Source organism: Pezoporus occidentalis, unplaced genomic scaffold (assembly GCF_034315485.1).
Source record: "Pezoporus occidentalis ecotype Australia unplaced genomic scaffold, CSIRO_AGI_Poc_V1 ctg17, whole genome shotgun sequence".
In the NCBI taxonomy this organism is placed as follows: domain Eukaryota; kingdom Metazoa; phylum Chordata; class Aves; order Psittaciformes; family Psittacidae; genus Pezoporus; species Pezoporus occidentalis.
The window spans coordinates 2,094,325-2,117,178 of record NW_026913531.1 but is presented as its reverse complement, the minus strand read 5'-3'; the positions used below and the strand labels follow the sequence as shown (position 1 = coordinate 2,117,178).

General features: G+C 40.5%; 1 protein-coding gene across 1 annotated transcript in view; it reads left to right on the top strand.

Annotated features, from left to right (window-relative positions):
- Positions 1 to 22,854, top strand: part of PTPRB (protein tyrosine phosphatase receptor type B) — a 63,650-nt gene that overhangs the window by 14,593 nt on the left and 26,203 nt on the right. Inside the window, exons 4-15 of the mRNA XM_062613733.1 lie at positions 562 to 838; positions 7,464 to 7,742; positions 8,105 to 8,362; positions 10,206 to 10,469; positions 12,334 to 12,603; positions 13,740 to 14,000; positions 16,124 to 16,390; positions 17,717 to 17,980; positions 18,932 to 19,195; positions 20,123 to 20,386; positions 21,108 to 21,371; positions 22,309 to 22,578. Of these exons, the coding sequence (XP_062469717.1) occupies positions 562 to 838; positions 7,464 to 7,742; positions 8,105 to 8,362; positions 10,206 to 10,469; positions 12,334 to 12,603; positions 13,740 to 14,000; positions 16,124 to 16,390; positions 17,717 to 17,980; positions 18,932 to 19,195; positions 20,123 to 20,386; positions 21,108 to 21,371; positions 22,309 to 22,578 (3,202 nt within the window). The remainder of the gene's footprint in view (positions 1 to 561; positions 839 to 7,463; positions 7,743 to 8,104; positions 8,363 to 10,205; positions 10,470 to 12,333; positions 12,604 to 13,739; positions 14,001 to 16,123; positions 16,391 to 17,716; positions 17,981 to 18,931; positions 19,196 to 20,122; positions 20,387 to 21,107; positions 21,372 to 22,308; positions 22,579 to 22,854) is intronic.

Below are 22,854 nucleotides of genomic sequence, written 5' to 3'. Positions count from 1 at the left end.
AGGGCGCCGGCAGAGTCAGCCCGGGTCAGAATGGCAGCGTGGGAAGCGGCGGCCGCTCCCCCGCCTCCTCCGCTCCTCCTCAGCCGCGGGCGGGCGGGCGGCGGGCAGCCCCCGCACCCCACCCCGGTGGCAGGAGGCGGCGAGGCGGCCGGGGCAGCCCCGAGCGCATGCAGCAAGCGGGCGGCCCGGCAGAGGGCTCGGCGGCCGCCGCGCGGAGCCCGGCGGGGAGCGGGGGGCCCCCGGGGTCCGCCGCGGCCACTTCGCTTCTCAGTACCCCCCAACCCCACCCCTGCCGCCCCCCTTCCTCCCCTCCCTTCCCCGCGGGGGTTTTCGGGGTTAAAATCTATCTGCGATGCTGAGCTATGGAGCGGGATTCGCCCTGTGGACGGCGCTGGCCCTGACCAAGGTGAGCGGCTGCAGGGGGTGGTGCGGGGTCGCCCCTGGCAGGTCCCAGCCGAGCCCTCGAGCACGGGATGTGAAGGATGGAGGGGCGAGCGCCCGGGGGACACTGGTGGCTGGCGGAGCCCGGCGGGTCCCTCAGAGCATTCCCGCTGTTCGCAGGCCGTGCCGGGGGAGGCGGAGGGATGCAGCGCCAACCTGACGGAGCGGCGCGTCGCCGGGCAGAGCGTACGGCTGCGGTGGGACGCCGCGGGCAGAGCTTGCAACTTCAGCCTGAGCGGGCGCTCCGAGGACGGGGAGGCGGTCGGCTGCCAGCCCGCCCCGACGGGCAACGGCTCCTACGGCTGCACCGTTCGGGGCCTGGCGGCCGGGACCTGGTACCTGCTCCGCATCGAGCCGCTCGCCGCCGGGGATGCTGTCAACATCTCCGTGCAGACAGGTATGGGAGGGGGGCGCGGCAGGTGCTCGGGGGGGACCCCGGGCTTTTCCATCCAGGCCCCTTGCTTCGGCTGGCTGCGGCAGGAGGTGGGCAGTGCATTTACAGCTGCGGTGAACCTGCAGTCTTAGCTGGACGTAGCTGTCCTGTGCTTGAGTTCTCGTTATGCTACTGCCAGAAATAACTACTGCCAAAGGTTAACCCATCAGGCTTGAAAGGAGAAGGTGCTGTGAGGAGACTGGGTCAGTGCTGTGCATGTGCTTTTGCCACTTTCTTGAGCTGCCATCCAGCAGAATATAAGAAGTAGTAGCCCATAATGATTTGTGCTCATGAAAACGTACTGGCTTCATAGTTCCTCAGGTGGTAGTTTATTTACTGTGTTTAAAGCACAGCCTATTTCATGACAGGTAGATCCAGTTCAAGTATAACTTACTATTTCAGCCCATTTTTGTACTTTTATTCTAACCAGAGTCTGAAAGTCAGAAAGTAAGGCTGAAATGTCTTGCTTGCATGTTTTCCTTAAATACAACCAGTGAGGTGTTGCAATGTACAGTTGTGTGCAGAGCACTTACAGTGTCACACCCATGGCTGGCTGTAAAAATGTCCCAGCAGCTTGACAGAGTTCTGTCTTTCCTTGCCCCCTTTCTGCATGCCTGTTTGTGTGTGCATGTGAACAGCTGAGCTGCGAAGCTGTGCATGACATAGAGCCACCATCTGCAGTGATGAAACCGAGCTCTTTCTACCTGTATTAGTGTTTCTTTTAAAGACGATGAAATACAGTGTTGTCCAATCGGACCATCACTAAATACCTCCCTAGTTTACTCCTTAAGTGTTAGTTTCTGAGAGGTACTTTGCAGTCGTAGTATTGAAGATTACAACAGACAAATACTTAACAATTACTTGTTCAGAGACATTGTCTGCTGCCAGACCCTTTTCACTGCATTAACCACAGAAATGCATTAAATACCTTTCATTGATTTGCTTTGATAACTCAAGTTTAAAAAAGTCTAGCAGCAAGTCTTCTGGTGTGGTAGCTGTACAGTAAGCACAAGTAAAAATGAGTAATGGTTTCTATGCAGACAGTGATTTAAATGTCATGCATCATGCCAACTGTTTTCAATATTGATGACTTGTAATTTGAAAATTGAATGAATAGATCAACTGTTATCAGTGTGACAGGTATAAGTCATTGTTACTAGATAGTAGAGATCTATTGTCGAACACTTATGAAGAAGCAGATACCACTTTAGTCTGCATTTTGATTAATACATTATCATTTGACAGTAGCTTATACATGTAATTTAAGATTTTTTATCAGTAAATAGATTTTTCAAGGCTGCAGGATAAAAGTGCATGGAAGCAACTGCTGGTTATAGTCATATTATGTAGCTGAGCTGACATCAGCATGAAAAGACTGATTAAAGTTTAGGTTGAAACACTGCAAATTAATGGACCATAGTTGAAGTGAGATTTGTGTTTGGGTTTTGGACGTCAGAGATTATTCAAAAGCGTAAAATAAGAATAGAGGAACTGTAGAGGTTTCCTGCAAAGATTTCTCCATGGTTACTTGCTTTTCTTGATTTCATCACATCAGTTGCATTGCTTGATGGAGTTCAAAACACGTTGTCAATCTATTTATTATTTATGTATTGCTCCAACATTCATCTTTATTTTTTTCTAAAGAATATATAGGATTTGTTATGCCTGTCAACAACCCATATCGTATTGTTAATACCATGCATTTCAGTGCAGAATGAGTGAGGATTATTCCTCTGTATGTTTCCACTAGGGGCAGCATTTTAAACCAGTTTTCTGGAAGCTCTTTTTCACCTGTTCCTTTGTAACTTGATGGCAGTAATTTTGTTTTACGACCTACTGAGCCTAACTGTCCATAGGCATGTGTTCCTGGAAACTATCCTGTGAATATGGAAGTATGTGCAATATTTTCAACCATATTGTAAACAGATTTCCCACTCATTTGAATGGTAGCGGAACTGAGCCATCTAAAAATACGATGTCTGACCTTGGTACTCAGTGAGGTTCCTTTCCTGAGCTCTTTGTCTAAGACAGATAGGCTAAGCTGTCCTTTGCAGGTGCCCAGCTTTCTCCACTGACCACAAAATGAGTCTAGGTTCAACCAGGCACCTGAAGTCTAGGTGATTGTAGTTAAGTGAGAGGAATCCCATCTCATCTGTTTACTTTTGCAAAATGAGGTTTTGAACATCTGTCTTGTCTTGATATGGTAAAGGTACGCGGATAAAGTTGCAGATTCATTTATATACCTAATTTGGAAACTTTAACTTTTTGCTTATATTCAGTCCTGTTAAAATTTTCATGTGCTCATTCCTGTTATGAGTTCAGTTTTCATCATGTTTCTTATACAGAGTGCTGGAGTAGCCCATAAAATCCAAAATATTTTGTTAAATTTTGAGTATGATCTTTTCTGACGAAGGAATTAAGGTGAAAGTGATGCATAATGCATACCACAGTTGCAGCTGTAATGTGAAGGCTTGGAGAGGACGAAATCCCTGAGTTAATTTGGCCTTCTGAGTATTGGATTTCACATTAAAATCATAGTTATGTCAATGCGTTAAGTCTATCTTGTTTGCAAGTTTGATATTCCGATGGAGTAAGTTCACAGCTCATCATGACTTCATAAACTCTCAAGTAACACCAGACCCTTTGTGAATCTTTGAGCAGAGAAGCAGCTTCTATTTCACTTGTGGATCCATAGATCTGAAATCTAAAAATGTATGGATACTGATACAATAATTTGCACCAGTCCACTAAGGTGGAGCCTCTTTACTAAAAAAATTTTGATCTATGTCAATTTAAAATGCCAAGTATTTAATCCTCTAGAGCAGAACTAAAATAGGTCCTCCAAAATAATGGAAAATACAGTCATATATATAGTGTCTAAGGCAGGTATACACATGCAAACACATATACAGTGTTGGCAGTTGTGCTATTTTGGTAGAATAGGAAATGAAGAAAAAGCTGATAACATGACTTATCAGCTCTGAGCTACAGATAAATTTTCCACTGCAAACCTGAGATTACAGATGTTAGTGGGGATAAGTCTGTATATTTGTTTCACATTAATATTTACCATTCTTTATATTTTTTAATATATACGTACATAAACCAGCACATAAACCCATACAACTAGTCAGCATGCGTGACATTGTAAAGTTGGGACAACGCATGCACCTGTCCGTCCTTTTATATTATTGTCTTTGTTGTTCCTAGTAAAACTGTTTCTGTGACTGAGAGTGACTCCATGACAAAATTTGGTAGGGTTGTGTCTTTCTCAATTTCAGATAAAATACTTTTTAAGTTGTCAACTCTCCAAATGTCTGTGTACCAGCATAACTGTGTATTTCAGTAGTGTATTTTCAGTGAATGACTAGCTCTTTAATTAAAATTCTAGTTAATAGTATATAAACAGATCCTAATTACCATTAAATTTATCATTTGAGATTTGAAATTGAGATTTGAAATACCGGTCTTGACAGCCATGAAGAACAACTTGGCAATTGCCCTGCTTTCAAATATGTCTTCTACAGTATGCTTACAAATGCCTTTTTCAACATTGTTTTCTAAAAATATATTGCAGTGATACAGTATGTTATATATACATAATCCAAACCACCTGTACTAAGAACACTAACAGGTAAATCACTTTTTGTCAGAAAACTGCTCAATATTTTAACGAAAAGAGGCTAAAAAAACCTACCTTTTAAGACACAGACTGGTAGAGTGTTTTTCCCCTGCAATATGTAACTCTCTAAATGCCAGAAGCATGGCTTGGCCATGTGTTCAGTCCTGTAAATTTCAAATTATTTGGGACAAATCTGATTTGTTAGCCATCTGTAGGAACAACTACTGTGACATGGCTCTGACTATAGGCTGTATAATCCTATCATCCATAATCATGTAATGGTTATGATCGTTTACTCAAAACGCAGAGTACAAGAAGAAAATAAATTACCAGCTTCTAAAGATTTTCTAGGTTGAATATCATCCCTCCAGAAAGTGTATTGGAACTTAATAAAGACAGTGAAATCAACCCTCTTCACTTACTTATTCGTCAGAAGAGTCCTTGTGAAGTAGGTTACTGTTTCATGAATAGAGAAAACTAGGAAAAAATGGAAAATTTGGTATGAAGATTGCTGAGACTGGCAGAAATTCCTTGTTACTGAGTCCTAGGCTTGTATCTTTGTCATGTTTATAGGGTTTTTTTTTCTCCTGCATAAGGCAGGAGTGTTTCTGTGCTTGGAGGCTGCATCTAGGAGTCATGTCACTGGGATGGGACATAAACCTGTCTTATCATTTCTATAAAATGTATCTGTAGCAGCTCTGCACAGAAGGTATATCCTCTTCCCAAAAAGTGGATGGGGGTGCAGTATAACTCAACATTAAGTCTTCTGTAAGATTCCTTTGAAACCAGGAGACATTAATCCATATAGTATCAAATGGTATAAAAATATCTTTGTGAAAATATTTTATTTCTGTGATATATCAGTATTGTATCATTGCCAGCAGAGACTTGTATAACAATGTAAATGGCTTTTTAAGTGTTTGTTTCCATCCAGGGCTCTTTCAGCCCAGGCACTTCCCAATCTCATTGTTCCTTTGTTCTAGCGGATGTACAAAGCACTGAGTGTTTTGTTTTCTGGACCAGATAGATTAGATAAAGTCTGAATTTCTGAACTTCACCTTCTAGGCACGCAACTCTTTTCTTTGCTAATTCACCTTAGAAGACAGATTACCCAGGGCAGTATAATCGCTTCTAAAAATGTAGATTCACAAGTATAATCATATAAATGTGCATTCACAAGTATAATCTCTTCTAAAAACGTAGATGTCTTCTTTTTGTAGAATTTGGCAAATAATGCAGATTACAGTGTTGATTACTTTTGCAGGGCTAAAGAACAGTCAAACTTACTAGAACTTTGTCAGCAAATTAAACTTCGCAACAGTTATCATGACTGTTCTCTTGGTCAGTTAAATTAAAACTTTTTTCAGTTGTCTGTCCATCTGACCATATATAGCACTGGAATTTATTTCTGACTCCCAGAGTTTGACCTTTGTGATTAGAACAATTGCCTTCAAGGAACAAGATTATACCCCCACTATTCACTTTTGCCAACATAATAGTCTTTAGTGGCTTAGTATATATTATAGGTGGAGCTGGTAGTCAGACCTATTGTTAACATTTCCTGACACTTTTCATTAAAACCTGTTTCAATTGCTGTAACTGGGAGAAGTTTTAACTATTTGGCCTGAAGTTTGATGTACTTGGTCTTGCACTTGAGATGTTTTTGGTTTTTGTTTTTTTTTCCAGACTTAAGCAGACTTAGTTTGACCTTTCAGAAAGAGTTCAAGAAAAGAAGACTTTTATTTATTGCTTTTGTTAATTTAATTTTTATCTCCTTTTGTGAAGAGCACTAGTATCTCTGTGGTCCGAAGCAGGAATCTGCATTTAAGCAGAGACCTGGGTTCACACAGTATTTTTCACAGTCATAAAATCACAGGATGGTTGAAGTGGGAAGGGACCTCTTGAGGTCATCTAGTCCAAGCCCCCTGCTCAAGCTGGGCCTCCTAGAGCCAGTTGTGTAGCACCATATCCAAACAGCTTTTGAATGTCTCCAAGGGTCGACATATTGCCTTGAAATTCCTAATATATTTGACTGACAGAGCATACCACCAAAACCTGTCACCAATATGTACTCAGCAGAGTAAGAAGCAGTTAAATCCTCTTCACCATCCAGGCTTTGAATTAAAAACAGCTTAGAGGCTGCTAGCCCCGTGATATTCCTACTGCTGTATTTGTAGGATAGGGGTAGGTTTGACTTGACAGCTTTTACAGTCCAGTTTTTAATTATGTGATCTCACACTCTTTCATCTGCCTTGTTCAGGGAACCAGGCAGCAACAACTGGAATGGAAAAATGGTCTTCTGTGTTTAAGGCATGGTTCATATGGAGACCTCGGTTGGCAGCCTGGAGGCACCATACACTCCCTGATGTCTTGTCTGATTCTAGGCAAGAGTATCACAGAGTGTACTCATGTGGAAGCCAAATTTAGTTATTAATTGTTGGTAAACCTTTATTCTTTAACTCCCCAACTTGTGAATGCTTGAGTTTGCTGCTTTGTGTTGTTTTACAATACCTTTTTAATATGCAATTTCTTAACCTTATTGGGAGACATAAATGTCAATACCTTAGTGCATCAACATGTAATATATTCCTTTGGATTTGCATGAAGTCTTGTGATGAAATACACCTGGAGTATACAAGCAGCAAGAGTCTTTCAATTTGGTTAATGTTTGCCAATACCTTTATAGTATATTGTATTTTACAGGTCATTTTACTTGAGAGCTCCTTAATAAGCAACATAATGGATGCTGAGATTTTTCTCAGAGGAATAGTCCCAATTAAATATAATTCCTAAAAGTTTATCCATCGTAGCGTTTGGAGTTATTTCAATTTATATGAACAATACTACAGCAGAGCAGAAGCGTATGCTCTCAGAATCTGTTTGAAGTGGTTGAAATTGGTACTAAAACCAAAACGTTGTTGCTCTCAAAAGTGTATAAATGCTCATGCTTTCTATTTGTAACTACAGATCCTTTATCGCCACCTCGTTTTGAAGTTAATAAGGAAAAAACTACATTCACAAGCTTGAAGGTTCAGTGGGAACCTTCCTCAGGAAAGGTGGACTGGTATAACCTGGTGTTATTTGATCATGATAATAAAAAGATACAAGAAGCCTCCATACCAGGAAGAATTTCAAAACCAGAAAATACTTTTTCTGGTCTCATCCCTGGGAATAAATACAACATTGTCCTCACTGCAGTTGCTGGAAATAAGAGTACCCCAGAACTTCACATAAGTGGATCTACAGGTAGGATTTTTTTTACTGTAGTTCATCTGAATAAAAGCATGGTATTTTTCAGTTCTGCATTTTGAAATTAACAAATATATGTAACTATTCTTCCTGGCAAGATATATATCTTTACAGATATATGTCAGTAACTATTGATTGTAAGTAGAAAAAAACAAATCTCTGACAAACATGAAGAGTTGTTTGCTAAGAATGCAGGCATTTTGTTATGGTGTATTTCGACATAAATTTGAGATTGGGTTTTCACTAACCCTAAAGAAACTCAACATATTTCAGAAGTAAATCTGTTTAAAATAGCTGAAATTGTGGTTATAACCATTAGGCCTTCAGCATGTGATTTTTTTTTTTTATTATTCCAACAGTGCCATCCCCTGTGAAAAATATTCGGATCAGTGTCAAAACAGACACTATCCATGCTTCATGGTCTCCTGGCTCTGGGCACGTGGAACGTTACAGACTGCTTTTACTGGATAATCATGGTCCGGTTCATGAAGTTCACCAAGAAGATCCTCTGACCTCCTACACCTTTTTGGGACTTAAAGCAGGTCACCTCTATAACCTCTCTATCATAACCCAGGCTGCAGGTTTGGAGAGCAACAGTTTTCGAACAGTCAGGACAGGTATGATTTCAGAATTCATCACAACAGAGCAAGAAGCTAAGACCATAGCCTTAATAATACCACAGGACATGTTAAAGAAAAATAAGTGATTTATATTAAAAGTGTGTATTTGCAGACTTCAGTGGCTGAATTACCCTTGGCAGGTGTTTCTCTCCAAAGGCTATAGAGGGAATTAGAGACACCATAGGCTTATTTAGCTCCCTAAGTTAGCACTGCAGCAAAGTTAGATGCTAAATTAGCTTCTAGGGTGTCTGCAGCTAACTGCTTAATGTAGGCAACTTCATTAAACATGTGAAGTTCGGTGTTAACAGTTTGAGCCAAAGTGCGCTAATATCACCTTGTATCTGTGAAAGAGGTCCATCTGACTCCTGTATGAACTTCGGTGAATTTAGGCAGTGTGTGGACTGGTTACTGCACAGTACTGAAAACAGTTTAGCTCCATGTTTCTTACTTAGCTGAGTGGGAGATCACAGAATCCCAAGGGTTGGAAGGAACCTCAAAAGATCATCTAGTCCAACCCCCCTGCAAGAGCAGGGTAACCTAGAGTACATCACACAGGAACTTGTCCAGGCGGGCCTTGAATATCTCCAATGCAGGAGACTCCACAACCCCCCTGGGCAACCTGTTCCAGTGCTCTGTCACTCTCACAGTAAAGAAATTTTTCCTGATGTTCACATGGAACCTCCTATGCTCCAGTTTACACCCATTGCCCTTGTCCTAAGATGTAAAGCTTGTGAGTTTTGCAAGAAATATTTTCTGTGACTGCTTTTCTCTGGCTTTCAAAATAGCTGCACTTCTGAAAAGGAAGTGAAAAAAAATAGAGTAGGTTAAGAATTTTAAAATTGGATGTTGGGTTGTTCAGTTATTTGGGTTCGGTTATTTTTTCCCAGAGAAGTATTGATTTACAGAAGCAGAGTTTTAGAAATTATTTTTTTTTCCAGGAAGGTTTTTCAAGATAGAGTTCTGTGGTCATAAAGAGAAAGATAAAATAATACCCTGCTATAGTCCAATGGTTAAAACACTGTTGTAAGCAATAACAGGGTCATGCCTTTGCTTTCTTTAATTTCTAGTAAACGTAAGGTGCAGTTTCTCCTACAGAAATCTCATCATGTAAATATAATTTGACATTAAGTGAACAATATTGTGATATCTAGGACATGCAGATGACTGCTGTTGTCATCTATCATTGATCTGGGGATCATACTCTTGTTTCATTGTATTTCTTCAGATTTTTTTCTTTCTTCTTCTTGTGAGGTGCATAAACTTTAAATCTCGCAGGTTTTCTCAGAATATAAAAACGCTCCATCTAGCTTGCAGCACAGTCCTCCATTTCATAGCTAGCATGCCCAAACCCTTAGAAATGAAGATATTGGAGGTGGCTATGCTTTTCTTTTGATGGATCGCTTGAATGAAAGAGTTTGATTCCAATCCTACCAATCCAGTTGGATTCCAATTCAGTTCTACACTGGTGTAAATCAGGCATAGCTCCAATAATGCTGTAGCGTTTACTCTGCAAAAATGTACGCAGGCATCTCTGTTCTTAGGAGCATGTGTTTGGTTTCGTAGTTAAAATGACTAGGGTGCAGACACAGCTAACAAATTTTCTATTCCATGAAACAAGAGTAGTGTTATGAGAGGTGTCACTCTTAGCAGTACAGTGTCTGAAACAGGGTTGGGTAGTTTCACTTTGACCAGATTTTGCCCTTTCACTGTTAAGGCAAAATCAGTCATAGTCCTCTCATAGAACTATTTAGAACCAAAAATTTACTATTACAGTTTGGAGGCAGCAAGTCTTATATGTTCTGTGGTGGAATTATTTTATTCTCGTTTTTTTTTTTTTTAGCCCCAGCTGAAGTCTTAGATTTGACAGTGACTAACGATGACAGCTCAGATGCTTTAAAAGTTAAGTGGCGAAGACCTTCAGGAAACCTCGATTTCTATAATATCACTCTGTCTCATCTTGGATCAGTTAAAGAAGTCAAAACTCTACAGCCACCAGTCACAGAGACTCACTTTGACAAGCTAACTCCAGGACGTCTCTATCAGGTTACTGCCCGCACAATCAGTGGTGAACTATTCACTGATCAGATGGCAACTGGCAGGACATGTAAGTCTTCTTCTGCTTCGGTAGGACCACTGTAACCAACATTATTTTTCCCTACGTTGGCCTTGTAGAAAATCGTTTTAGGAGACAAAATGTTTTGGATTCCAGGCAAAATAAGATGAAAAGCACAATATTGTTCCAGGAGTACCCCTTCCTGACTTTCTGGCAACAGTTAATCTGGCAGCCAAAAGCAGCTCCAACGTAGTTTGCGAGCAGGCAACATAATGCATTTTGGACCTTATAGGTGGGTGGGTCTGTTAAAAAGACTGTTCCACACTACTACATTTCTGACCAACTTTGTTATATTGAATTCAACTCAGCATAGTGTATAAAATGAGTTAAATTATGGGGAAGTCTGCATGTAGTCAAATTGTTAACAGATTTTTAAGTAATTTTGCAGGGTCTAAATATCCCTTTCTCCAGACCTAAATCTACAAATAGGAAAAGATTAGGTCTTGGCTTTCTTCACTACTAACAGCATGGATTAAGGAAGGCATGTGGCAGCCTGGGTAGAGCTGGGTATTTTGGTTTTTGATCTTTTTCAGAAGTATAATTTTCTTTGAGATGTCTCTTGTATGAGTTCTGAACCTGAAAAATCCTGGCATAGTTCTCCCACAGCATTACTGACCACAAAGTCATCGTCTCCACACCAGCCTAGCCCAGGCAGAATTTAGATGGAAAAAAAGTATATGTGAGTGAAGAATACATGCATAAATTGTTGGTAGTCTCAGAACCAAAAATTACATATGTGTATGTAAGAGAGAGAAGGAAAGAGTATTTTAGAGACTATCATCTACAACTAAACACCTCATGTGAAAGACTCATGCTTGATGTATCTAGGTGCTACCCTGTTACCAGTGCAGGCTGGAAGAGAGGTGGAAAGCCTTTCATGTCCAGTAAGTACAAAGCTGGACTGGTCATATGCATGTCTTTTTTTTGTTTTGTTTTTTTTTGTTTAGCCTACCACTGAAGGCCTTTAAGATTACAGTTTGCGTCTTAAGGGAGAGCTTCAGGCCCTCACTCAAACCACTGATCCTCAAATTTGTGACCTAGATCCAGTACATTCAAAGTCAGGGATCTTCTTCCAAGGATGGTGATCATGTGCAACTCCTTCCCATGACTTTTCCATAGCTACCAAGAACTTTGAAAACAGACTCACACGCTTTGTGTCTAGAAGATAAACTTGTAAATCCAGCCTGTCATGTCTAAAGATGCTGAAGGGTTTAGACTGTTAGGACCCTAACTCAGAGAGCCAGGTGCCCAAGAACATAATTCACATCACTGTGTATTGAGAGGGTGCCTACAGCAGCAGAACCTGCTGAGAATGTAAATTCAGGACCCTGGAAGTGGAGGACGGGACAAAGTGGATGTTTTAATAGACCTCAGTTTGAGCCTCAGTGCCTTACAAATGGGAGGGCCTAGGACATACAAGGCCTTTGTGGGAAGAAGCCATCAGACTTAGAATTTCTCCTGCTGAAACCAGAATTTGGCCCGTAGTGACTGAAGTTTTGGCCTTAGCTTTGAAAAATTGATTCACGGTCTGTAAATGTCCAGGAAACAATAGGGCAGCTAACTGGAAACTGCAGATGTGTCCTAGAAGTGCAAGGGAAGATTTTGTCACCCTGATAAGAAGAGTTCCCCATTTCTGATATCAGAAACCAACAGTAAGAAGTGAGCGATTTGTGTGGGAAAGAGTAAAAATTATCTTTAAAATGAATGCCAACCTTCATAACAAGATACCTCGCATTGCTCAGCTGAGCCGAGTGCTTCTGCAGTAGCTGTGCTGCGAGACAGGTTTTGCCACTGCGCAGTTACATCTTAGCAGGAATGCCCCACTTCAGAATTACTCTCTCAATCTCTATTTCAGTTCCACAGAAGGTTTCTGAGCTGGAAGCCGGTGCTGGTGGCTGGCTGAGGTCTCTGCGAGTGAAGTGGCTGCCCCCTGCGGGAGACTGGGAGAGGTACCACCTCCTCCTGTGGAACCGCTCGGCCCTGGTGCTCAACACCACGCTCGAGAAGGACACCAGCGAGTACCTCATCCACGAAGTGGGCCTCATCCCGGGGAGACAGTACAGTGTGGACCTCTTTGTGGAGAGTGGTGATCTGCAGAGCAAGACTAGCTGCACAGGGAGAACAGGTCAGTGTGCTTTGCCTGGGAAGTATGAGTGCAAAGTATTCAGCTGGCGTTTGTGGGCAATGAGAAAGAAAGGTACGGCAGAATCCACAGATGAATTTCACTATTAATACAGGGAAAAAGAGCTCCCTTGTAGACAAGATAAATAATTCTTCTTAGCAGTTCTGAGAAAACTTTCAAGGTTATTTTTGTGGCAAATATTTTGTTAATGAAAGCCTTGGGAATTATATTCTATATATGATATAGGATATTCTATATATTGTCATGACTGAAACATTACACTACATATACAACATTTCACTGTTGTATACTGTAGCTGATAGAGCAAGGCACATTGTCATCTTGCCTATCTTGATGTACATTACCAATAATTTAGGTTTGTAGTGTTACTTTTAATTGACACAGCTAAGTGATTAGAACATGGTCCAGTAAATAATATCCAGCTCTAGGTGTCTCACAGCTGCTTGACCCACAGTTAGGTACATAATGTATCTATTATGAAGCATAGATATTAAGCCCCATTCTGTCTTAATTTTCTGTTATATGGATCAGCAGTCTTGGAAAGTGAGTTGTATTTCAGTGTAACAGGGACAAAATAAACAGATGCCCTCTGTGTGTATGTGTGCACACAGAGAAATTTACTGTTTTCTTTCCTTTATACCACTGTAAGTTTGGAGTGTCTGCCAACTTGACTGAGATACGAACCAGTGCAAAATCAGTGTCTCTCTGATCAGATAATTTGCATGGTTGTTTGTTACAGCTAAATTGGTGTAGGACTGGTTTATGGTACAAACGTTTTATATTGCTGTTTAGCACCCACACTTCAAGAGGAAGCTCACTGACTTCACTGCATTTCCATTCATACTAAAATATGTATCCTGACACAAGCTTAAGCCTAAGCATTACAGCCATAATGCTGAAGGCTGCAGCTACAGCCCTTTACTGGAAGAGTAGCACAAATACTAGGTTTGTAACATTGGCTTCTTAGAAAATGGTAAAGAATTCCTCTTGATTACAAATACTCTGTTGCTGTTACAATTCTGTCTTACAGAACAGATTCCTTAACAGCAGCTCGAGATACGGCATGTGTGTTCACTACAAACTCCTGTTCTCACTGAGATATTTGTGTACTTTTACAGCTCCAGAGCCTGTTCTCCAGCTCCGTGTGAAACATGCTAATGAATCTTCACTTAGTGTCATGTGGATGACCCCTGTTGCGGAATGGGACAGCTATGTGGTTTCACTAGGAGACAGGGATCTTACTGTCATCAAAAAAGGGCTTGCAAAAGAAGCTAAAGAATTCACTTTCACTGACTTGGTACCTGGAAGAAAATACACAGCCACAATCACTACTATTAGTGGGAGTTTAAGCAACTGGACTTCAGTGGAAGGAAGAACAGGTACCATCCTGTCAAACTATTTTAATCTTTATTTCTGTTGACCATTAACAACTTTCTTTGTTTTATAGTGAACTGAATAAACTGTGTCTATATTTCAAAATTATTGAATTTATGTTTATTTCCTCAGTGTTTCCAAGTCTCTCATTTCTGACTGTCAGTTATCTTGCAGTATTTACTTAAGTTTTTGGGGAAATGGATATGTAATTCCTGACAAAACAGGTTTCTGAAATACTGTGTCACATTTGATCAATCTACATTACCACAAGTTTCCATATAAGAAGAACAATTTTCACTGAGTATCTTCAGGAAGGTCACTTCCTTGATTCAAAGCATTCATCATCTTTAAAAAAACCAAACATCACCACACAGGAAAATGTTGCTTTAGGGGGAACATTGCAAGGTTGACAGACACAAAACATATGTGACCTTGAAAATGTATTTTGAATCTGTCTGCTCTTCTGATTGCAGAATCTGTGTCTCTTACTTAGGATGGTGGCTATGATACAAGGAAGGTCCTATTCCCACCCCCTGCAGGGTGCTAATTTTGTGCATGTGTGCAAGTTATAAACCATATGTGTTGCTTTACTCTGTTTGACTTTTGCATTCTCCAGTGCAAGCAAGTCTTAAAATGTAGCTCTGGTCTGGCACAGCACAGGGAAAAACAAGCTGCTGGTGTGAATCTAATCGTGCCTATGGCTTGATAGTGGTCCTTACTCAAATGTTGTAAGTCCTTCCAAGGCCTGAAAAGTTTAACTTACACTTTCATTTCTCTGCTGTGTGATTAGATAGCTGGGATTTCACTTCCTTCTGCCTTATGCCCCTTTAGAAGGCCTATTTAGGCATAAAAGTTACAGTGTCCTGCTTAACTAGTATGAATCAGACAGGGATATCATGTCACTATTACATTCAAAGTGATAAAGAATTAAAATCAATGAATTTGAACATAGGTATTAATAAGCGTTCCAAACCTCTCAGTCTTCATTGCAGTAGGATGGCTCACTAGGCTTGCAAAATATTGCTGTAAATATGACAGAAAAAGGTCTTGCATGCATCCTAGATTGGTCAGCTTCTGATGAAGCCTGAGGTATTACTAAAAATGCCTGTAGCACAGGAATGTGGCACTTCGGTGTCTCATTAGAGCTTTCTGTATTATGACAGCGTTATAAAACAGGTGGGATTTTTTACATTTTTTTTTAGCTATGTGTTTTACTTTCTAGCTTTTGTTAATGATTGCTAATCAAATACTATGTGTGCAAAAAGACTGATATAAAACAGGAGAAGAAGCTTGCAATCACATTCTGTAAAATAAGAGCGTGCTTTATTTCAGTTGTGCTTGGTCATGTAAGCAGCACTACTTAGAAAGAAGTAGCTGTATTTCCTTGCTTTGACCAAATACTGTCAAATAAAAAAAAAAAATTTGTCCAAGGTGCTACATTCCTTTTGTTCTGTCCTTTTCATTCTTGTCCTGGCTAAGTTTAACAGCTTGTATTTAGATAAATGTTATGTTTGGTTTTTTAGTCTTTTGATGCTAGAAAAGTTAATGTCCTGCAGATCTTCTGATGTGAAAAGTAAAACCAAAACCATCCAGTTACCTCCAAAAGTAAAAGGTCTGACACTTCTGAGGTATAGATGACTGTGCCCGAGGTATTCAGGAAAATAGTTTGCCATTTAACAGGAATGAGAGATGGGGTGTAGGAGAAGAAATGGAGTCTAATAGGAATGAGAGATGGAGAATAGGAGAGGAAAGGGAAAATGAAAGTCACAGTATTTTAAAGTCATCAAAACCCCAAGTGACTTCCAAAATTGTTGGCCTTTGTTTAATGGTATTTATAAAATTCCATTTCTTCCAGTTCCCTGATCTTGAATCATTGTGGTCTGACTGGGAAAAGCTGTGCTAAACCCTGAAAGGCCTTTCTGTGCCTTAGATAGTTTCCCATAGACCGCATCCCATCAGACAGGAAGCAGTCCACAGTTAGATTATTTTTAGTCCTGTTGAGTCTGGCTTCAAATTGGAATGTTCTTTTGATGCACTTCCGCAATGTGACTAAACTTGGGTTATTTGGGGGATTTGTTTTGTTTTATTTTGTTTCTCCTCAGTAACATTATGACAATTTTCTTTGCAGTGCCAGCCCAAGTGACAGGTCTGACCGTGGCAAGTCAGGGATCAACCAACAGCTTGTTCACCAACTGGACCAGAGCACTGGGAGATGTAGACTCATACCAAGTGCTACTGATTCATGAGAATGTTGTCATTAAAAATGAGACTGTTCCCAGTGAAACCAACAGATACCACTTCTATCCCCTGAAACCTGGAGGACTATATTCAGTTGTTGTCACCACTGTCAGTGGGGGAATATCTTCAAGGCAAACAATCACAGAAGGGAGGACAGGTAAAAAGGAAAATACCCCAGCATGTGTTTTGTCAGTTCCTAAAAGCTTAATTTATTGAAGAGAATCTTGTGATTAAGCCATTGCACTGAACATTCAGAAATACAGGAGTTTCAGCCATATAATTCCTGTATGTATGTGACCTCAGGCACACTGTGGGTCCAGATTCACGTTAGCATAGCTCCCTAAGGAACTAACTGCCCTGCCTACACCATGAACTCAGTACAGCAGGACCACTCTGTAGTGAAGACAAAAACAGGCCCTGAGAGTGATGTACAGCTGTGGTAGCTGAATCACCCCTAGGAAGGGACTTTCTTGTTCCATTGACTAGTTGGCAGCATAGGGTGATTGCTCGTTAGGTACATAAATTAGCTGCCTAAAGGTGGCGAGATAAATTTATGTCTCAGTCTCTTATGACCCATTCTTTTGCTCCAATCCAACATTAAAGAATGTCCACCAGGGTTAATGACACATTATGAAGCCCTTCTATACTGCATAAGACAGGCTTTACTTTTGCACCAAATTCTGTAAGTGTAATGACTCATGAAATGAAAGACCAGTCCTTTGGATATTTAAATAGAGGGAAATATTGACAGCACAGTGCAATTTCACCCTTTATGCGAATTTGGCAAAGGCTGGAAATTCTGCAGCTTGCTCCAGTGTTCTTTCTGAACTATTTTCAGGTGAAAACAACAACCCCCCAAAAAAACGAACAAACAATGACAAAAAAAAAAAAAAACCACAGTTGCAGAAGAATAGCACCAAAAGGCCTAAAGTGAATAAACGTATTTTGTAAAATCTATTTTTCTTTTACTCTGACAGCTGATGGCTTGACCCTCTAACTGAGGTAAGTCAGTTCAGTCAGTCAGAGTCCAGTGAAAATGTGAAAGTTCATTGTGATTAAGGTCTGCTTCATTCTGACAGTTCTGTACCTGAGTGATGGTATTTCTGACAATGTGGAGCCTTTGATCTCACCCTGCTGCTTTGAGAAACAAATTTCATTCATGTTTTGGCCACTAGGCGTCAGAGAACTCATTGTAAATGACACATTCTGCTGTGGGCCTCAACTTCATGCAAGCCTTAACAGTTATTGCTGCTACTGATGAATGGCAACTTGAAAGGATAACTCATCTCCTGGGACTTTAGAAGTGCTGAGATTGTGCCACCAAAGGCAATTTCCTTCACTGTATTCAGAAAAGCAGACAAGTGTTGCTGAGCTTCTCAGGAGTCCCAGACTGCTTATTTTGCAGGGCGACATTCCAGGCATTCTGACAACAATAGGAATTGGGTAGTTAAACCTCTCTTGGTTTTTCCTCTTTGTTGCACAGTTCCTTCCAGCGTGACTGGAGTAACAGTAAATAACTCAGGTCGCAGTGACTACCTCAGTGTTTCTTGGCTGCCAGCTTCTGGAGATGTAGACAGTTATTTGGTAACACTCTCTCACGATGACCAGATTGTTCAGACTCTCACCGTTTCCAAATCCTTCAGTGAATGCTCCTTCAGCAGCCTTACTCCTGGGACGCTTTACAATGTGATGATAACCACGAAGAGTGGGAAGTATGAAAATTACTCCTTCAGCCAGGAGCGAACAGGTAAAGAGAGCCTCGGAGCAAATCCAGTCACCATAGCAACTTTGTATAGCCATTATCAATGATCTGTCAGTATCTAACCAAACTGGGATGGGTGAGTAGGGATTGGAGGGTCAAACTACAAAATTAAAGCTTTACAGGCTTAGTTTTATTCTTAATCCCCATGTGCATTTATCATGTAAAAGTACTTTAGCATGAATAAAAGTCAGTCCTTGTGAGTAAAACTAAAACATGTATCAATTTTAGCTCAAATCATTTTCCTGCTCTTAACGCCTCTGGTTGGCTCTTCCAAGTATACCCTTTAGAGCATCCCAGCTACCCCCAATTACTCAAGTACTGGAAGAATGGGATAGATTAGGCTAACTACTAAAATATTTGAAAGGTGTCACATAAATGAATAACACCCATATGTATGGTTTTGGTCATGCAGTGTTCAAGAAGGTTATATCAGGAATAGAAAAGTTTCAGAAATGGGTGGCAATAGTGATGGAAAACCTCTTAAAACTTCCTCAAAGATTGAAGAGACTCAGACTTTACACTTGGTAAACCAGTAAAATGGAAGATGGTAAGGGGTGTTAAGATGACAAAGAGTGTAAAGTTAATGCAATTTTAGTCTTCTCATAATGTAAGTGAAAATCCAAGAGACAGCCATTTAAATGGGAAGCAAATTCAAGATTAGTGTGAACCTGTGGAACTCACTGCTATAAGCAAAGCTGACCAAGTTCCAAAAGACCAAGAACTGGAAAGGCAAACCATTGTTACATGACATAAAGTAGCCTGGACATGGCAGTTACTGTTTTAGAGGCTAGGGTATTGCTTAAATCCACATTATGGTCTTTTTGCAACTTCCTCAGAAAAGTCTGGTAATTACCACAAATATAATCCACTACAGCAGCTCCTGTTACTTCAGGAAGTTATTGCTTTCTGAATCTTTAATTGTGGTTTTTCTTTCAGTCCCTTCAAGTGTTCAGGGACTTACTGTCAGCAATTCAGCCAGAAGTGACTACTTGAAGGTGTCCTGGTTACATGCCTCTGGATATTTTGATAATTATGAAGTGATCATCAAGAACAACAATGATTTCATCCAAACAAGAAGTGTCCCAAAGGATGAAAATGAATGTGTGTTCACTAATCTGGTCCCAGGGAGGCAGTACAGTGTCACAGTCAGCACAAGGAGTGGAAAATATGAAACTAGTGAAAGAGTCTATGGCAGAACAAGTAAGTAAGCACCCTGGAAGCATCTTGAGACGCTCCAGGATTTTTTCTGTTTACCATAGCTGGCCTAAAATTTTCATGTGATTTTAACACAGAATGTTGAGTGTGACTCTTTGAATGTGTAAATAAATAGTTTATGACCAATGTTTAAGTTATGGACATACAGTACACGAAAGAAGAGATCTGTGCTGTGAACTTGGCAAGTAAATCTTGAAATATGGAAAACTGAAATAGAGTGTACAGATTTTCACATAAACTTAGTACTTAAACTATGCCAGAATGTACACGACAGTTTTTTTCTCATCATGGAAATGTATAAGGAAAAAGAAGGGCTAGACCTCACACTCCTCAAATTACTCCAAGAACTGGAGTTGGAGAGCATGGGGCAGGAGCGGTAAAGTGACTAGCTGTGAGCCAGGAAGTACCTGAATGCAGTCTGCCTGTCTTCACCTAGCACTACATGTAAGCTAATGAGCCATGCTAAGAAACTGAGTCTATTAACACAGATGTAGCACTGGGCAAAAATAACTGACCTGCATCTGGCAGGAGTTTGGAGCTTTTCAGAGGGGTGCTGCAGCATATAGATGGATTGCCTCGGGTCTCTGCTAGCTCAGGCCTCTTCGTACAACATTTGTTGTACATGCAGATCCTACTCAACTTTTGTTGGCTATGCGGATCCTCTGCAGGCTCCATTATTACCCACTTATTATTTTTATGGTGATAGTTTGTGGGCTCACTGTTCTGAAATGGGACCTTCTGAGGTTAGATACAGTGCAAGCCACAGGCAGCAGCCCTTGTAAATAAGTGCAATCTACTGCTTCTCCTAGGGAACTGAATGAAAAGTTTTAGTGCTGGAGCATGGCATCAGAGCTGTTATCTTTTTGTTGTGATCTGTTAATATGTACTGAAAAGTTTTCTATCTTTCTTCAGTGCCAGAGTCAGTGAAGGAACTGACTCTTAGTAACAGGAGCACAGAAGATCTGCAGGTAACTTGGTCAAAGGCTGAGGGCGATGTTGATAAGTATGAGATTCAGCTGCTCTTCAATGATATGAAGATCTTCCCACCTATTTTCCTTGGGAACACCATTGAGGAGTATTGGTTCACAGCTTTGACTCCAGGACGTCTATACAAAATTCTTGTCTTGACCATCAGTGGAGATGCACAACGTGCTACTTTCATAGAAGGCCTGACAAGTAAGAAATAATATGATATTTAGAGGAAAGAATGAGGCACATAAAATTAAGGGTGAACCATGATCTTACCTGAGCTCCTGTAATACTGGCACAATGACAGCATATCTCATTGAAAATCACACTAGTACTTAAGCCAAGTTGATCTGTGCTTAATAAACAAATGTCACAGGTATCAATATTTGATATTTGGCAGATAATCTAATTTGTTGCATAGGAATAGTATTGAGATGTCAGTGCTGGATTTCTGTTATTCCCATGAATGCCAGTTGTTTGCTTAGTATCTCCAGCTAAATAACTTAAGCTGGTTTACACCTCTTGTTTACCCACCTGAAGTGAATGGGTGTGATTATAACTGCAAAATGGCTAACTAACTAAGTGTACATAAAGAGCTCTGATTTTCCAAGCTGTATCTAAAGCATCATTTGGAAAACAGGCAGGTTACCCAGGCAAAAGAAGATAGAAGCTTCTTTCTTTTTTTCTTATGTTTTATTTACTTTTGTTCCTATAAAGTCATAATTGCTTTTCTAAAATGGCACAATCCTACACAAATGTCTTCAGCTTTACTTGCATTTACCCATGATTGAAATGACTTGTACATGGAAATGCTCTTTGTCCTTTGAATCATCTGCTGCGGCCATAAAAAATGTAGGAATTTGGAAGTCTGAATCAAACAGGAAATATGTGAGCAGGTGTCTTTGTGTTCCTTTTTTTTTTTTTCCAGTTCCAAGCATGGTCAGAAACATTCATGTGTCCCCTAATGGCATGACAAACAGCCTGAAAGTGAGCTGGACTCCTGGAAATGGAGACGTTGATTCCTACACAGTGACTATATTTCACCAAAACCATCAGCTTGATTCCCAGAGTGTCTCAAAACATGTGTCTGAGCACACGTTTCACAAGTTGGAAGCTGGGGAGCAATACCAAGTGGTGGTGCAATCTAACAGTGGCACCTTGCACAACAGCTTAGCAGCTTTTGGGAGAACAAGTACGTTTCTTTTGAGACAAGGGCAAGTTGCATTAAATCTTCCCAGAAGCTGAACCTTATTAATAATGTTTATGAACATACTATTGGGATTCTAAGATTTGTGGCAAGCTTTTTTCCGAAGGAGTGTGAGTCCTCACTCTTGCAAACACCTAGACATGGGTCTGTTAATAACAGATCTGTCATGTCAGTAGCATTGCCTGAGTGAATGCATGTGGAATACAAGTCTCCAGCCCAAAGTGCCTTCGCAGGATGCATGCAGTTCCATTGTCGCTCAGGCCTGTGCCTGTACCCATCCATCACATATATCTTCAGGGCTCCGTTTAGTCAAATATTGTGTTGTAGCAGAGCCGATTGTATGGTCAAGGTGTGTTGTAGCAGAGCCCATTGTATGGTCGAGGTGTGTTGTAGCAGAGCCCATTGTATGGTCGAGGTTTGTTGTACAATGTTCCACTGCATGTTGGGACACAGAAAACAGTGGAACACCCTGGTTTCAGTCCATCTTCTCTCCAGCACCTGAGTGTGTCTGCTGTGGCCTTGGCTTTTGTGAGCAACAGCTGTTAGCTAACATTTTCTATTCTGTGCCATTATATTGCACCACTCCTTTATTTTGCAGTTCTTTTCCACATGCCTTTATTAACTGTTCCCATCAGTTCATCTCACTCTCCTCCCTCTTTTCATGATAATTTACATGTATCTATTGCTCCTTCATACCCAGTTCAGATGTTCATGTTGCTCTCAAACTTCATCTCATTGTATTTATGTCTAGGAATTACTTTCTTGGGTAAACACATGCACAGACATTCCTTTCCCACAAGTGAACGTGCAAATGAATGAAGATATTTTCTATTAATTACTTTATTCATAGTTGTGTATTGAATGTGTATTGAATGATCTCTATTTCACCTAGTAATGTCCTGCCTTTAATTGTTGCTTTCAGTTCCAGCCTCTGTCCAGGAATTATTGGCCCATCATGCTTACAGTAGTCATTCCTTGTTAGTAACCTGGCAGAAAGCTCCTGGTGTAGCTGAAAGATATGACATTCTGCTCTTGAACGAGCAAGGAATCCTCCTGAGCAACAAATCAGAGCCAGCTACTGCCAAACAGCACAAATTTGAAGATTTATTAGCTGGCAAGAAGTATAAAATACAGGTTTTGACAGTTAGTGGTGGCCTCTTCAGTAAACGAGCAGAAACTGTTGGGCGAACAGGTAATTATAACATTTCTGTGTATTTCTAGTTCCCTCAGTCAGATATCATTAAATACATGAATCATCTTTATATCTTGATTCTGGAAAGATTATAGTAAGAACAGACTCCAGATATTTATACATCATTTTTCCTTGGTATGTGAATCTGAAATTGTTAACATAATAATGTGGCCATGGTTCATAATAAGGATCTTAAACCAGATTGCTGAATGCTTCCTTCAGTCCATCTGTTATGGAACTATCTGAATGCTTTATTGTCATCAAGTTTGTACTTCA